This window comes from Ruditapes philippinarum, unplaced genomic scaffold (assembly GCF_026571515.1).
Source record: "Ruditapes philippinarum isolate M1 unplaced genomic scaffold, ASM2657151v2 ctg812_1_1_1_1, whole genome shotgun sequence".
Lineage (NCBI taxonomy): Eukaryota > Metazoa > Mollusca > Bivalvia > Venerida > Veneridae > Ruditapes > Ruditapes philippinarum.
The window spans coordinates 169,230-184,844 of record NW_026862783.1 but is presented as its reverse complement, the minus strand read 5'-3'; the positions used below and the strand labels follow the sequence as shown (position 1 = coordinate 184,844).

Here is a 15,615-nt window from a genome sequence, read left to right as displayed (position 1 = left end):
TTTATTTTTGTCACGAAGATATTAGACTTAAAATAGAAGCTTTTATTTTAACGAATCTGAAGAAATGGTAGGACAACATGTAAATACTACTAAGATTTGATGAGGGTGAGGGGTTCTAGTGTTGTACATATCAACGTCTCGTGTTTAATTATGGTTATCATACTTTAGCAGATCCATAGCCTATTCCATTTTGTCTTGAATGAATTCAATGATGTAGCATCTGACCTTGGAATTTAATGTGTTTTCCACGAATCCACAACTCTATGACTGAATGTGTTTTTTTCTTTTGTGTAATTTATTGTCTTTGGCTTGAGTATTTTTATACTTGTGACCTTTGGTAATGGCTCCTTCTCGTATTTTTAAATATTTTTTGTCTATTTTATCAATTGTTGTTAATATATTTTATTAGTTCAATGCATGTATGCTCTATTTCTTTTTATTCTAAAGTTGGAATGCCTAATTGTAACAGTCTTTCGCATTATTCTGTACAGGAAAATTCACTTAATACTCTAGAGGCTCTTCTGTGGACATTTTCAATTGGCATTGTATCTTTTTTAATTTAGGTGACCAAGTTGCAGAGTTGTACTCAAGATGAGGCCTTACAAGAGATTTATAAAGTTGTAGAAACATTTCTTTCTTCATTTAAGTAAAGTTTTTGACTATAAGTCCCAAGTTTCTGTTTGCCTTATTTACTTTACCGCTGATATGTTTATTGAATGTGGTTACCGGTCCACAAAAGAGTTGAACAGATAATGTTGTGTCATGTTTTTAAGATAAAAAATGGCCTGAGTCCGGATTACATGTCTGAACACTTTATTTCACAAGATTCCGTACATAATTATAGTACAAGACTTAGTCAAAAGGGTGGATATTGTCTACCTAAGGTCAAAGGCCAGGGTTCTAAATCCTTTGCTTTCTCTGGTATTAAATTATGGAATGATTTACCTGTAAAGTTAACGGAGATCAACAGGTTACAAAGTTTTAAGGTTGCCATCAAAAGTCATCTTATGAACAGTATTTAAAAAATTTCTAAACATGTTTTTACATATTTCGGCTCAGGATTTTAAATTGTCTGCCATTTATCTTATTACAATTTTAGTAATGTGTTTTAAATCCTAGCTGTAAACAGGACTATCATTAACTCAAGATTTGACTGTGATATACATTTTTATGATTTATTAGTATTTTTAAACATGATTATATTTAGGTTTGCCTCTCTATGTCATGCCGCCAATACAAAGGACCACAATGGAAATAAGAGTTTTTTTGCCCTTTTTTTGTGTTATCCTTGGTTTTGGTGAGCATGTCATAGTTTTACTCGTATGTGATATAGTATTTAATAATGCTCATTATTTTATCCTATGTTATATTGTCAACTATGTATATGCTTCCTTTGCCGAAATAAATCTATCTATCTATCTGAATGTCATTTTACAATCAAAGATCACGCCCAGGTCGTTTTCTTCATTTACTTGTTGAATTTTGCAGGTATTATTTCTAAAATCTTGAGTCTTTCATAAAATAATCACATGGTATGTTTTGTCCAATATGCATAGTTTAACATTTTTTGTGTTGAAGATCAATTTGCTTTTTACTTGCCCAATTGCACGCTTCGAATATATTGTCCTGAAGTTGAGTTTCATCACTGTGCCGATTAATGACAGAATATAGTTTAGTGTCGTCTGCAAAAAGTTTTTGGTCCGCATATGTTTACTCGTTCCGAAATACACTTAAAGTTACGGATAAATCCGTACACTTACGGAATTTACCGAAATAGGAAGCCAATCGGAGAAAAGTGGGAATTTCCCTAACTTCATATTTTTTTCCGTGTTTTGAATTTAAATCGATTTTAAGCCATAGGTAAGTAAAAAAGGCAAAACATAAGTTATTTATACAAGATACTTTTGAATACATACAATTTCAACATATTGTACACGTGCATACCTTTATGAAATTGGACGTTTATTTAATGTAGGTTGTTTACCAGTTTGTTACTAAAAATAGATTCAGTGTAATTCGGTAGTTTCCCTTCTTATTGCTGTGTGTACGAATAGTTTGACTAAACACGTAATTATTGTTACAGTTTTAAATTACATAATGTTGTTTTTCGTTCAACAATAAGTTCAAGAATTATTTTTCGTAGATCAAAGTTCAAAATGGAGGAGAATGGGAACAGCAGAAGTTCCTCAGATTCTGTTGACAGTCCTCAGATAAATGGACATTATGAGATGGACCATATTAGTGATGAAGGTAAACAACATATTATTGTAGTTTTATTACATAGTTATAGACAGTGTCAAAATGTCTTGTTTGGCCAGTAAAAATGTTACTGAACGAGACTTGCATGAAGATCGATATCAAACTGTAAGTTAAATCCTCATAATTAAGGGTTTAAAACAGCTGCAGACATGTGTGTTTGTTTTGACTCATGCAGGAAGGATTAAAGTTTAACATGCGACAAATTAAATATTAAGTGTTGCTATAAATTCCTCCAGAGAAAGTAAAAATATGACATTGAATGGATGTCTGATATGTCAAGAATAAATTATGATTATAAAGATACAGGCAAGCTTAATAACGGCCGCACGGAATACCCAAATATAGCAATATTCCATATTGTTTGTATAAAATACAGATTCTTGTTTGTATAAAATACAGATTATAATCAGAAAATGAATTAATATTTATAAAATAATATGACTTAGTCGGCTATAACTTTCTTTCATTCCATTGAAACAGGCAGTTCAGATGTTGTAAGAGAATAAACTTGTGACATTTGCTTATCTTACTAGGTTCATTAACTTGCAATTTAAGATAAAGATATGATTATATTTGTTGTCTGGTATGATTATATTTGTTGTCTACATTTAATTTTTTAGAGTTTAATTATGTTGAAATTTCATACAAGTGTTCTTTGTATTATTTGAAAAGAAATTAATAGCTTTAATGGAGTATACTATATTTGGGTATATTTTGGTTCAAAACACAATAATAGGAAAATGTATATTTGGGTATGCTTGATTATAACTTAGTGAAAGTGTATATTGTAATTCATAATTAAAACAGCATTTTTAAGTATAAAACAATTATTTCTAGTATATTTGGGCAATATTTGAGTATATTTGGGTATTTCGTGCTGCCCCTTAATAATGTTATTAGTATTATAGTAACTAAATCATCTAGAGGTTACAGGTCAGTATACAAAATTAAACAAATAAAAAAATGTTTGCCCTGATCATTGTTATAATGTTTTCTTTGTTCATAATGACTTAGACAGGTTACTGAGGTATTTTTCTGTCTTCATCCACCCCAGTTTAAGACTAAAATGGCATTTTCTATCTTTACCTTTTAAAGATGATGGTCAACCAAGGCTCAAGATAATAGAGCAGCCACAGCAGAGAGGATTTCGTTTTCGTTACGAGTGTGAAGGTCCATCACACGGAGGCCTGCAAGGGGCTTCAAGTGAGCGTCACAGAAAGACGGTTCCAGCTGTAAAGGTAGAACATGACTACATTTGTCTATAGTATTGGCATGTTTTATAATTTAAGACATTCATTCTCTGTCACTATGACTCAATTCAAACATGGAAGAAAATGCTAGTCTAGTCTAATCTAGTGAAAAACCTGATAAGAAGGAAGAATTTTGTCTAACTGTTCATCAAGTAAATAATGTTTAGATAAATGGGCATTTGGTAGAGCTCTATTGTTGATTTTGTATTTAACAGTAAAGAAAAAACATTGAATAGAAATGTTTATTTTGTTCCACATGTGTTAAAAAGAGTAGGGTGTAGTTGTTTTTTTACAGTTCATTAGCAGTCAAAATTATTTATTTATATATTGTGAATAAATGTTTTAAAACACTTCCAGAATGACTACATTTTAATTACTAGAAGATTTGCTTTTCATTGGATTAAAATGAACAACTGAACTGGTTAAAAGTGATGGGGGTGTTTTTCTTTGTTTTTGTTATTTTGTAAGATACAGTCATTTAATAGCCCATTTATGTGATCATATCTTTACCATGTTACCATAGCCATGGAGAAAGGATGTCAAATCCTCAAATAAATCTACTAGTTTCATCACTAATAAAAATATTTATGTCTTGATTTAATCTTTAGATTCGTAATTACCATGGACCTGCAAGGATAAGCGTCAGCCTAGTAACAGATGAGACTGTGCCAAAGTCTCACGCTCATAAACTTGTTGGTAAACATTGTACTGATGGTGTGTGTATAGTCGATGTGAAACCCGGCACCTCACAAATCTCGTAATTATCTGTTTATATCAAACAATTATGTTTTGTTATAAGACAGGGTGATCTAATACATAAAATGGCAAATAAATAAAGATGAAGATACATAAACAGTAATTTTAATAACATTATAAAACAGCTGTTCTAAAAAAATTAATGATACTAGGTAATTTGATATCATCAATTGAAATGTGCTTATTCATTACTTTTATTATTTTGTCAATGTATTTTGAAATACCTATATTGTAATAAAATCGTTGATCCTTTTTTAGATTGCATATACAATGTATGTTGTATTTAGATATGAGAAACCATCAGGAAATAATACATTCTTAAAAGGGGCAGACTTCAAACTACTGACCCCTCACTTCATGTGTGGAAGTTATCCGAGTAAATTTGGCCTACAGAAAGTTTGTTGTTAAACTCACAAAATTAATATACCTTGGAGGTCACCATATGATCTTTACAGAGTCGGTGTGACTTAAAACTTAGCCAACCGACTAACAATCTTTAATACTTACTTGAAATGAGTTATTGCTTTAATTTTAGATTTCCAAACTTATGCATACAACATGTAACAAGAAAGAAGGCATCTGAGGTATTAGAACAGCGTATATGTAATGCCATAAAGGAGGCAAAGATGAGGGAATTGCATAACTGGAACAGACCTGTCGTACTAAAAGGTGAACATTAAAATTTGACCAGTTATACTTACAGATAAATAACTGCTAGTGGTGACTGAAACTACCTATGCAACCAGTGCAAATCTAGATCACCCAGCACATCCCTGTCGAATGCACTGCTCAACATCCCTGTCGTATGCACTGTTCACTTTTTCAGTAAATGTACTTAATTTGAAATTTTCCCATAAATGAATGGTTTTGTTTAATGATATTTATCATGGTACGGGTTAATATAAGGGTGTGTGATAGAAAAATGGTAAGGTTAAACAGTCATCTGTAATACTGTACAGAGTCTGTGTAGTCTGATGGCTTGGTTCTGTACAAGTGTTGTCAGATATGTTTGTCGTTCTGACAACTACTGTAATATAGATTGATAATAATAAATGTTAAACTGTTTCCAATAGCCAGTGTTATTTCATGATGTTTGTAAGATACACTACAGGGTGAGAGTAATTAATGTATACGTGTATCCTAAATTCATTTTTGACTCTGAAACATCTCCTTTGTTTCTTAAACCTAAATGCTATCTACCTTTTTTTTATAGCCTGAGTGTGCATAACTTTTAATTTTAAATGTGTATTGAACATAGATAATTTCACACTTTCCCCAAATAGTTTATATTTTATACTTTGTATATTTTTTTTGCATTTTGTCTTTTTACTCTGATATTTTATATGGTTTTATATAGAATGTGTCATTTATTTGCTTTGTTATATTTATGCAAGGTAAACATTTGATACTTTTATCATGTAAGATTTTCTCCACATAATTACATTGCACCTGTTTACATGCAAAATGATACTGTAACTAACATATTATGATATTAATAGGAAAGAGAAATAAAATAACCTATTTTTATAGTAACTTGTATATTATACTACTATTATAAATAATATTTTACATGTTAAATTTAATGGGTGTTTCTTGGTTTTGAGTTTTTTAATTTCATATTAGGGGGACTTTTTAAGATCCTTTTTTGTTCTTGTGGCTTCATTTGGTTTAAGGTAAACATAAGCACAAAGATTTTAAGTTGCAAACTTAAATTTTGTTATAAAGTTTTGCTTCCTGTTAATATTTTGTTAATTTCTGTTACACACCTATATATGGTTTGCCAATTTCTGCTACATAGTCAAATATATACTTTCATGGGTTATATTTATACTGGATAGCCTGTTAAATCCCCAACATGAGTGACCCAATCACCCATGGTTATATTCTTTTACTTTAATTTTTGTCTGGTACTAGTACTTGCCAAATCTTTAGAAATGTTGTAGCATCTTTTTAAACGAAAACCCCAAATTATGTTCATTTCTGTTACAGAGGATGAAAAGAAGAGAGCAAAACAGGAGGCAGCATCTCAAGCCAAAGGAATGCAGTTAAATGTTGTACGTCTGTGTTACCAAGGTTACCTAACAGACAATGATGGCAATGTTACAGCAGCACTGGAATCTATTATATCAGACCCTATATATGATAGCAGTAAGAGCTTTACCTTACATTTATTTAGTTCCCATTTCAAAACAAGAGTACTCAAGAGCTTTACCTTACATTTATTCAGTTCCCATTTCAAAACAAGAGTACTCGGTCATCTTTCCAATCAAGTGTTCAGTTACTCAGAAGATTTCTTAGGACTTTCAAAATGTACAACCATTTTCCATCTATCTTCTGTTTTTGTTAAACCTGTCAAAAAGAAAAAAAGATGGTAATTTATTCATAAGAAAGACACCGTCAGTACACAGAATAGTGTTGTAATAAAATTGCGAGGAATCACCTTGAAAATAAAATAATTATATTGTTGACTCTAGACTGTAATTAATCACTTAATTAAAAGACATTCTTAAAGCTGTAGCCCTTCAAAGCAGTTTACAAGTACCTGAGAACAAATTTCAGAGGGAAGGGCTGTTGCTAATGTAGTAATAACTTGTACCCCAACCTGTTTGCACTATACTTATTATGTACATTTGTTTTTGTGTTATTCATATCTTACATGTATTATATAGTTGAAACTAAGAAAAAATTTCAGCAACATACTGGTAATGATATAAGTGATAGATTTGCTGTTTATTGCCTATATGGACACCAAGAACACCTGTCAAACTGTTGATTACCCCGTTTAGATGTTAACTGTTGTCAATTTACAATATAATTTTTGTGTCTCTGTTTTGATTCATGTTAGCAGGTTTATAGTGGACATAATTTATATCTTTGAAATTCTAATTTTCAATTTCAGAATAATTAAATTTACATCAAAAAGTGATACTTTTATTTTCTACTGAGAACTTGAGTATCAATTTTGTTAAGCTTTACTTGGATGTCGGATCTAGTATCCAATTAACTGGTTACCCATTGCCATCATTACATTTATTATTCACCCATAACAGCATTTAATGCTGGCCATAAGGAATTACCTGAAATATTCTTTAATAATTTGAAATAATAGAATTAATTAATAAGTAATTAGTAGTACCCAAAGTAGATGTAATTAAATCAACCTTTCAAGAGAATTTGAATGACATGTTTTTAAAATTATCTTTTTTTCCAAATGTAAAATCTAGTGAAACTAACATAAAAAAAATAAAATAAAAAATACCCCAAAAAACATGAATGCTTATTGACTGCTGAAAACTATGTCATCTTGATAGGTATTTTATGTTTACATGGAATTACTTTTTTAGCTCGACTATTCGATAAGAATAAGTAGAGCTATTGCAGTCACCCGAGCGTCGGCGTCGGCGTAACCACTTATGTTAAAGTTTTTGTAATAGTTCAAATATTTTCAAAGTCCATTGACATATGGCTTTGAAACTTTGCACACTTGTTCACCATCATGACCCCAACCTGTAGACAGGAGGAGGTAACTCTATTAAGCATTTTGACAGAATTATGCCCCTTTTTCGATTTAGAATTTACGTTAAAGTTTTTGTAATAGTTCAAATATTTTCAAAGTCCATTGACATATGGCTTTGAAACTTTGCACACTTGTTCACCATCATGACCCCAACCTGTAGACAGGAGGAGGTAACTCTATCAAGCATTTTGACAGAATTATGCCCCTTTTTGGACTTAGAATTTACGATAAAAGTTTTTGTAATAGTTCAAATATTTTCAAAGTCCATTGACATATGGCTTTGAAACTTTGCACACTTGTTCACCATCATGACCCCAACCTGTAGACAAGAGGAGGTAACTCTATCAAGCATTTTGACAGAATTATGCCCCTTTTTAGCTCGACTATTCGATAAGAATAAGTAGAGCTATTGCAGTCACCCGAGCGTCGGCGTCGGCGTAACCACTTATGTTAAAGTTTTTGTAATAGTTCAAATATTTTCAAAGTCCATTGACATATGGCTTTGAAACTTTGCACACTTGTTCACCATCATGACCCCAACCTGTAGACAGGAGGAGGTAACTCTATCAAGCATTTTGACAGAATTATGCCCCTTTTTCGACTTAGAATTTACGTTAAAGTTTTTGTAATAGTTCAAATATTTTCAAAATCCATTGACATATGGCTTTGAAACTTTGCACACTTGTTCACCATCATGACTCCAACCTGTAGACAGGAGGAGGTAACTCTATCAAGCATTTTGACAGAATTATGCCCCTTTTTCGACTTAGAATTTACGTTAAAGTTTTTGTAATAGTTCAAATATTTTCAAAGTCCATTGACATATGGCTTTGAAACTTTGCACACTTGTTCACCATCATGACCCCAACCTGTAGACAGGAGGAGGTAACTCTATTAAGCATTTTGACAGAATTATGCCCCTTTTTCGATTTAGAATTTACGTTAAAGTTTTTGTAATAGTTCAAATATTTTCAAAGTCCATTGACATATGGCTTTGAAACTTTGCACACTTGTTCACCATCATGACCCCAACCTGTAAACAGGAGGTGGTAACTATATCAAGCATTTTTTTTTACTATCAAGCACTAAGAATAGTCGAGCGTTGCTGTCCTACCGACAGCTCTTGTTGAGCTTATTTGAACTTTTTATCCACAAAGTCTGATCAATGCCCCACTACTCCACCTATTTACATTAAAGATGAGTGGATTGTTTAGCTTTTGTATATTTTGTATGTTTATACTTGTATGTTTTCTAGTATATTCTATATTCTAATTGTGTTTTAATGTTTTTGAATAAACAAACAGAAGATTGTTATGAAAACATGTATAGTTTTAAAATCTTTTTTGTCTTTATAATGCATGATCGTAATATCTTATTTGTAGCATACCTCTACAATCAATGGATTTGTCCTCAACAATAAATTGTATTAAATCTTGACACTGTACAGGAAATGCAGGTCACCGAAACCATGCAGAATGTCTGAAGTTATTCCCAGTATTAAATTTACTTCCTTGTACTGAACACTTGAAACAAAGAAACTTAACATAACATTGCATATTGCTACATGACTATGACAGTTTTTTTCATATTATTTCCCTTTGGTAATTATTTCTTTCCTCTTCCTAAGTACTTAAAAATAAACTAATTAAATTTGATGTAAAGGATAACATGTTATATATATCATGAAGTTAATTTCTAAAAAAGACATAAATTGCTGGCAAAGTTACAATTTTAACTTATTGGAGGATAGAAAATATATATGCTTAAACATTTTCTGTAGCCAGCCTTGTATTCAAGGAATCCAATTTCCATCTCATCTATTGAAGTAAGCCTAATCAGCATCATTTGAAACCAAAATATCATTTTTTAGGAAACTAATGTGAGTTTGTATGTAACAGACAAATTCACTAACCTATATAGCTATGTAAATATTTCCATGTACTTTACAATCAATCCTAAAAATGGTATATTCCATGCAAGTGTTTAGTTTCCTGCTTAAATCACTAAATTCAATCCATACAGATAAATTGACTCATCAAATAATAAATGAGGGTTCCAGTTTTAAAGCATTTAAAAAAAACAACCTTTTGTTATGAAAAGACACAAAATAAAACTGGAAAGTTATTCTTTATGAAATTTCCTCTTAACAATTACTTAAATCAATTTGAAAAATTATTAGAAATAAATACGAAATATGAAGTGAACAATTCTGCGGTCTTCTATGTCAAGAGGGAGGCACTGTGGAAAGATAGTACATGTATGTGGAGTAATTTGCCAGTCATAAGTGACAGGTCTTTAAGTAAAACTTGAATTTTGATATACAGCTGTTGTTGAGTTTAATGTAAAAATAACAATCATAGAGCCACCTCACCACAAATGGTTTAAATCAAGTTAATTAGTTTCATATAAGAACTCCTGCTGCTGTACTGGATCCCAGTGGTCCAATCCAGTTATCCATCTTAACCTGAAATAATGTTATGTGGTAGTGCACTTCTTCCATTAGTATATCTGAAGGTCACTATTATGACCTTGACAGTATCAATGTATAAGTAGAGACATTTCAAGTGTTTAAGTTTCATGCAGCTTATGCTGAATGTATATTCACACTGACAGACTTGTTAGATTTTGATCTCTTAAGGGAGTCTTTCTCTCCAAATATGACAGTCCAAGTTTTTTCCATCTCTGTTTTTCCTTTTGTTTGGGGGTTAACTGCTTTCTTGACGTCCTTACTATGCATAAAAAAGAATCTCACCTGTGGACCTTTTGACCTCCAGATTAAGAGTCCAGAGCTTTACCCCATACTCCACTCTTTGTCCACATGTTATTTTGTCACAGCAATATTCTTCCATCTCAGGTACCCACTAAAACTTGGGGAAGAGAAAAAATGTGTGGTTAATCTCCAGAAAATGTAAAGTGTCCTTTTTTGTAGAATTTGAATGAGGGACATTTCAATTGCAAAGTGTTACCTAAGAATTGACCACATGTCACTACAGCTTTTCTACCCAATGCAAACCCACCCCAAAAAAGGTAAAAACAGGAATAAAGTAAACTGTTCTGAATAATATTAATAGCTTTCTTATGTAAAATTTATTTATATTTACAGAAGCTCCAGGTGCCAATGCGTTAAAGATATGTCGAATGGATAAATATAGTGGATGCTGTACCGGAAATGATGAAGTCTTCTTATTGTGTGAAAAAGTTCAGAAAGGTAAGAGTTTTAGTCCTTGTAATTTCCATTGTGTTTAAAGTATAGTTAACAGAGACATTGATCTTTTCTTATTATTTTGATGTCATTGTTAAGCATTGATTGCATATTCCATTGGTTGTTTCAAAATGATGGAAACTGGGCATAGATTAACAGATATCATAAGTTTTCTGGTGAGAAGAATACCTTCAAAGGATTCAAGAATAATTGTTTAAAATATTCCAGTTTCTGTTAACACATTAAGATGATTTGTTTCTATTTTTAGCTATCTATTTTTGTCATAACATCATTAGTGTTGACATTTCTAATATTTGTTTATGTCCTTGTTTTTTTGTGTTTAAAAGAATTCAAGGTGTAATAGCTACCAGTTTGTTAAGTGCAAATAAATAAAAGATCAGTTATTGTAGCTGCAAAAACTCTTTATCTGAAATATGCATTCAATAATTTTTTGAGTGTTGCCTGACCATCCTGCTCCCTCCCTCTCTCAAAAATGTTCAGACATTCTGTTCAGTAAATTTATTTCTAAATTCCTTCAAGAAAGAAAATAAAACACCTAAAAGCAATGTAAAATACATGTAGAAGAAATACTGGTATATTTGATTTACCTGTACTCTTAAATTTTATATCTGAAAAAAAAAGAAAAAGAAAACAAACAAAACAAAAAAAAACAGTCTCCATTTTCGTTTTACTACAGTTTCTCGCAGTTTAAGGAGTTCTTTTTTCCCATTTCTGTGACTTTCATTTTAAACTTTTTTTAAATGAAATTAGGTTATAACCTAGGTTTCACATTTAAGCTATGAACCACTAAGTTTGAACATTTTGATGATTATTCACATTTAACCCTTACCACACTATATATCTAAAATGGACCTGTCCATCTTTTGATTTGGACAAAACCATTTGTCATTTTGGGGGGAAAATTTCAAAATAAAATACTGACTGAATGACAAGCATTGCAGCTCATATTTAGGCAACATAGATAGTCACATGGGTAGTTACTGTTGCTGCCAGCAGAGGATAAGAGTTAAAACATTCTATTTTGTTTCAGATGATATAATGGTGAGATTTGTGGAGCAGGATCCAGAAGGAAATGTTGTATGGGAATCGTACGGTCTCTTCGGACCATTTGATGTACATAGACAGGTATGTGCCGTGATTTGTACTTGAGTTGTTGTATTTCTTAACATTGAACAAGGAATGAAATTTCTACAATTTGTATTAAAATATTCAGATTTATATTGTATTTTTTTCAACATTGAATTGTCATTAAGCAAACATGGACATTAAAGTTTGATTATAATAATTATGAGATAGTTTAGACTCTTCTCCTTCACTAGAAAAGATGAAAAGTTGGCCATTGCTCCTTTTCAGCATTAGTATGACTTAAAGCTCAACCAAATGTTTAAATCTGAAATAATGCAGGTATGGGAAAACTAGTATAAACCCGTCAAAAAGGTTGAAAAATGGATTTGTCTTATGTAATGCAAAAAAAAGAGACCAAAGTACTGATCTTTAGTTTGTAAATTATGTTGTTGATGGCATAGATATATAGATTGAGAGTATAATATTACAGAATTTAAAAGAACATGGTTAGTATGTGTGAATAATTGAAACTCAAGCTTTGTAGTAACACTGATCATGGTGACCTTCCCATGTTTGTTTAATTATATTTGTTTGATCTTAGATAGTTATTGTATTTTTGATTAAGAATTAATATTTACTGGTCAAAAATTGAAAATACAATGTAGTATAATTATTTTATTTGTTATATGTGTTGTTTCTGTAAAATAGAAAATAGATTTTGTAAAAGATATGGTAAAACTAATATATGAATATAGGTTGAAATTCAGTCTTCCTTTTCTTGACTTCTGAAGTCTCTTTATCATTTTGCTTTAATCTTGCTTATGATCTTAAAAGGTTAAAAATGAAGTTTTTTTTAGTCTGCCTGTTTATTAAAATGCATCATAACTTGAAATGCCTTGAAATATTATTACAAAAGCCTTTATTTCATATTATTACTGAGAATGGACTAGTTAAACTTGTTATTTATTATAGAGACCTGGCTGGTCTTTTTGTCCAACTCATTATTAATGTGTTTCAGTAAACCTTAAGGCATGCTTGGAATGGGTATTTATATGTACATCTATATATCTATGTATAAAAATTGTTCTGGAAAAGTAGATGCATTACACATTTGTAACTGAGGAGTGGGAAATGCTACTGTCAGTATGGAAGAGGCAAAAACTGTATATTGATTGTGAAATCATAAACTTATATTTTTCTCTTCTAATGTTCATTTAATATTTTCTTAGGTTTATATTAATATAATTTTAGTAAACTTATTTAAGTTATTCCCCTTTTAAGAGAAGGAAGACTTTCCATTTACATGTAAATGTATTAAGTTCTTAGGCTTTTATGCAATTATTTCATTACATTAGGAAAATGTAATCTTTATCTTTTCATTTACTTTATTTTATAATTATGCATCCTGCGATTACAATATCTGGCAAAAGAATTATACATTTTGACAGTTTGTAAATTTTATCATTGCTAATTTGCATAAAAACCAACTCATTTGATGATAGAATTTAAGAAGTTTGACTACAAAAATATTCATATAAAGATATGGAGCAATTTTAAGATCAAGATGAAATTTGAATTAATTTAAAAAGAGTAAAGTCATCATTTTATTTTCGTAATTTCGTAACTGTTATGTCATATCTAGATTTTGACATAGATTCTTTGTGTACATGAGGCCTGTACCCTACTTAGAATGTGTAGTGGACATGCCAAGCTTTGAATTTGAAATTTGCAATTGTTAATTCATAAAATATCTTTATCTCAATCCACAAGCTTAGCTCAATAGAGAAAGCATCAGATTATTTATTAAGGGGTTGCTGGTTTGATCCTTAGGTATGGTAAAAATTCAATTGACAGTTGATCTCGGACATTGGGTGTAATGGTCATTAGTCTCCCTGATGTAGATATCATACAGGATTAGTAGCGGGTCACAAAATATTTACATGTACTTTCTGGTTATTTAGGTATGACCAAATAATGTTTTAAAATAGTCATCAGAACCAGAAAACAAACAAACATTAACCTGATTATGAAATAAATCAGTCAATATATAAAATCTTGTCAGACTATAGAGATTTGCTGGCTGGTATTTCTCTATACAGATGACACACACACACACATTGAGGTCCCTTACCATACCTAATACAGAATATTAATTGGACTTGTCCATCTTTCAATATAGTTTAAACCATTCATTGTTTTTATGAATATTTAAAACCACAAACAGTGGAGACTATGATTAATTGGCATACAAAATTTATTAATCAAAGCTGACCAAAATCACCTAGCATTTGACAAATGCTAAGTGATCTTGGTCAGCATTAGTCACATAGATAATCAATTGCCACTACATGTATTAGGCTATTGGTTAAATTGTAGCAACTAACATTCAGATAGTTAAAATGTTATAGATCTAGCATTTACATTTCATTTATCAATAATTTAACTAAAATATAATAGTTTGGACTTAAGCATGACGGGCATTCTCTTATAAAACTCCACAAATTGAAACTTTATACAGTAAGGGGTAAACTTCTTTTATAATCTAAGGGGATGAAATATGATTTAAAATAAGCCTAGAAGATACATGTTTAGTTATATCTGTGTCCCAAAAGACCTTGTATCATAGTTTGGAGACCTTTCTGTTGAAAATGTGTCAGGGTTAAATCGTATACATATACATGCACAGTGCGTTAACTGGAGTGCGGGTATTAGTTACCCGCACTCCAGAACATGCCCATTGATTGGCTCATTTTTGCTGGGGTTTACATATTGTGACGGCAGAGAAAGGGAAAGCGACAGAAATGTCATATTCAGATGTTCGTTCATTGATTCATTTTTGCCGGGGTTTCATATTGTGACAACAGGGAACGTGCTTTTATGTTTGACTATGATACAAAAGAGAAAGAACACCAAAACACTCGGCAATCTGATTAATACTCGGGGGGCTATGCCCCCTCGTACAAATCAGATAGCCTCGTGTTTCGGTGCTCTTTATATTTTCCCCAGGAGTTTGCGAATTTCCAAAGTATACCTTTATCTGTGATTTACACCTCTTACTTCTATAAACAACAAGTCATTCAAATTACATTTGTCAAAAAGTCATATAGTGTTACTCTTAGATAATTCTTATAACAGTCATGTGTACCTGGTTATATAATGTTAAAAGTATTTAAGTAGAAGGTGTTTAGTTATGGTTGATATAACCACTTAAAGCAACATGCCTTCAGATTCATGCTAATTTTCATGAAAAATTGTAAATATTTTTTAGAAGTAAAATATTGTGAAGTGATCAAAGATATTAATTTACTTATTGCAAATGGTGCTTACAATTGACGTAAATCACGCAAAAATAGCTCTTACTGTATTAGTAACACAAAAGAAATATGGTGATAAATACTGCAAAATTAGTCATATTTGCACATAACATGTAATTTAAATTATAACTTGAATCTTGAACCTTTTTACTTTTCGTAAAATCTAAGTATTTTTCAATTTGATATTCTTACAATATTTTAGCTTATCTGAAGTTAGCAGCTTTAAAGCTG

At 31.0% G+C, this 15,615-nt stretch overlaps 1 protein-coding gene across 3 annotated transcripts in view; it reads left to right on the top strand.

The window, feature by feature from the left end:
- Window positions 1-1,709: 1,709 nt before the first annotated feature.
- The window catches only part of LOC132720196 (nuclear factor NF-kappa-B p105 subunit-like), a 35,021-nt gene continuing 21,115 nt past the window's right edge, over window positions 1,710-15,615 (top strand). For 2 of the 3 annotated variants that reach the window (XM_060704244.1, XM_060704242.1), the window contains exons 1-8: window positions 1,710-1,860; window positions 2,144-2,250; window positions 3,355-3,497; window positions 4,118-4,266; window positions 4,801-4,934; window positions 6,255-6,413; window positions 10,886-10,990; window positions 12,036-12,130. In XM_060704244.1, the coding sequence (XP_060560227.1) occupies window positions 2,157-2,250; window positions 3,355-3,497; window positions 4,118-4,266; window positions 4,801-4,934; window positions 6,255-6,413; window positions 10,886-10,990; window positions 12,036-12,130 (879 nt within the window). In that variant the 5' untranslated portion in view covers window positions 1,710-1,860; window positions 2,144-2,156. Of the gene's footprint in view, window positions 1,861-2,030; window positions 2,251-3,354; window positions 3,498-4,117; window positions 4,267-4,800; window positions 4,935-6,254; window positions 6,414-10,885; window positions 10,991-12,035; window positions 12,131-15,615 lie in introns of those variants that run through there. The other variant, XM_060704243.1, reaches the window with a different exon arrangement.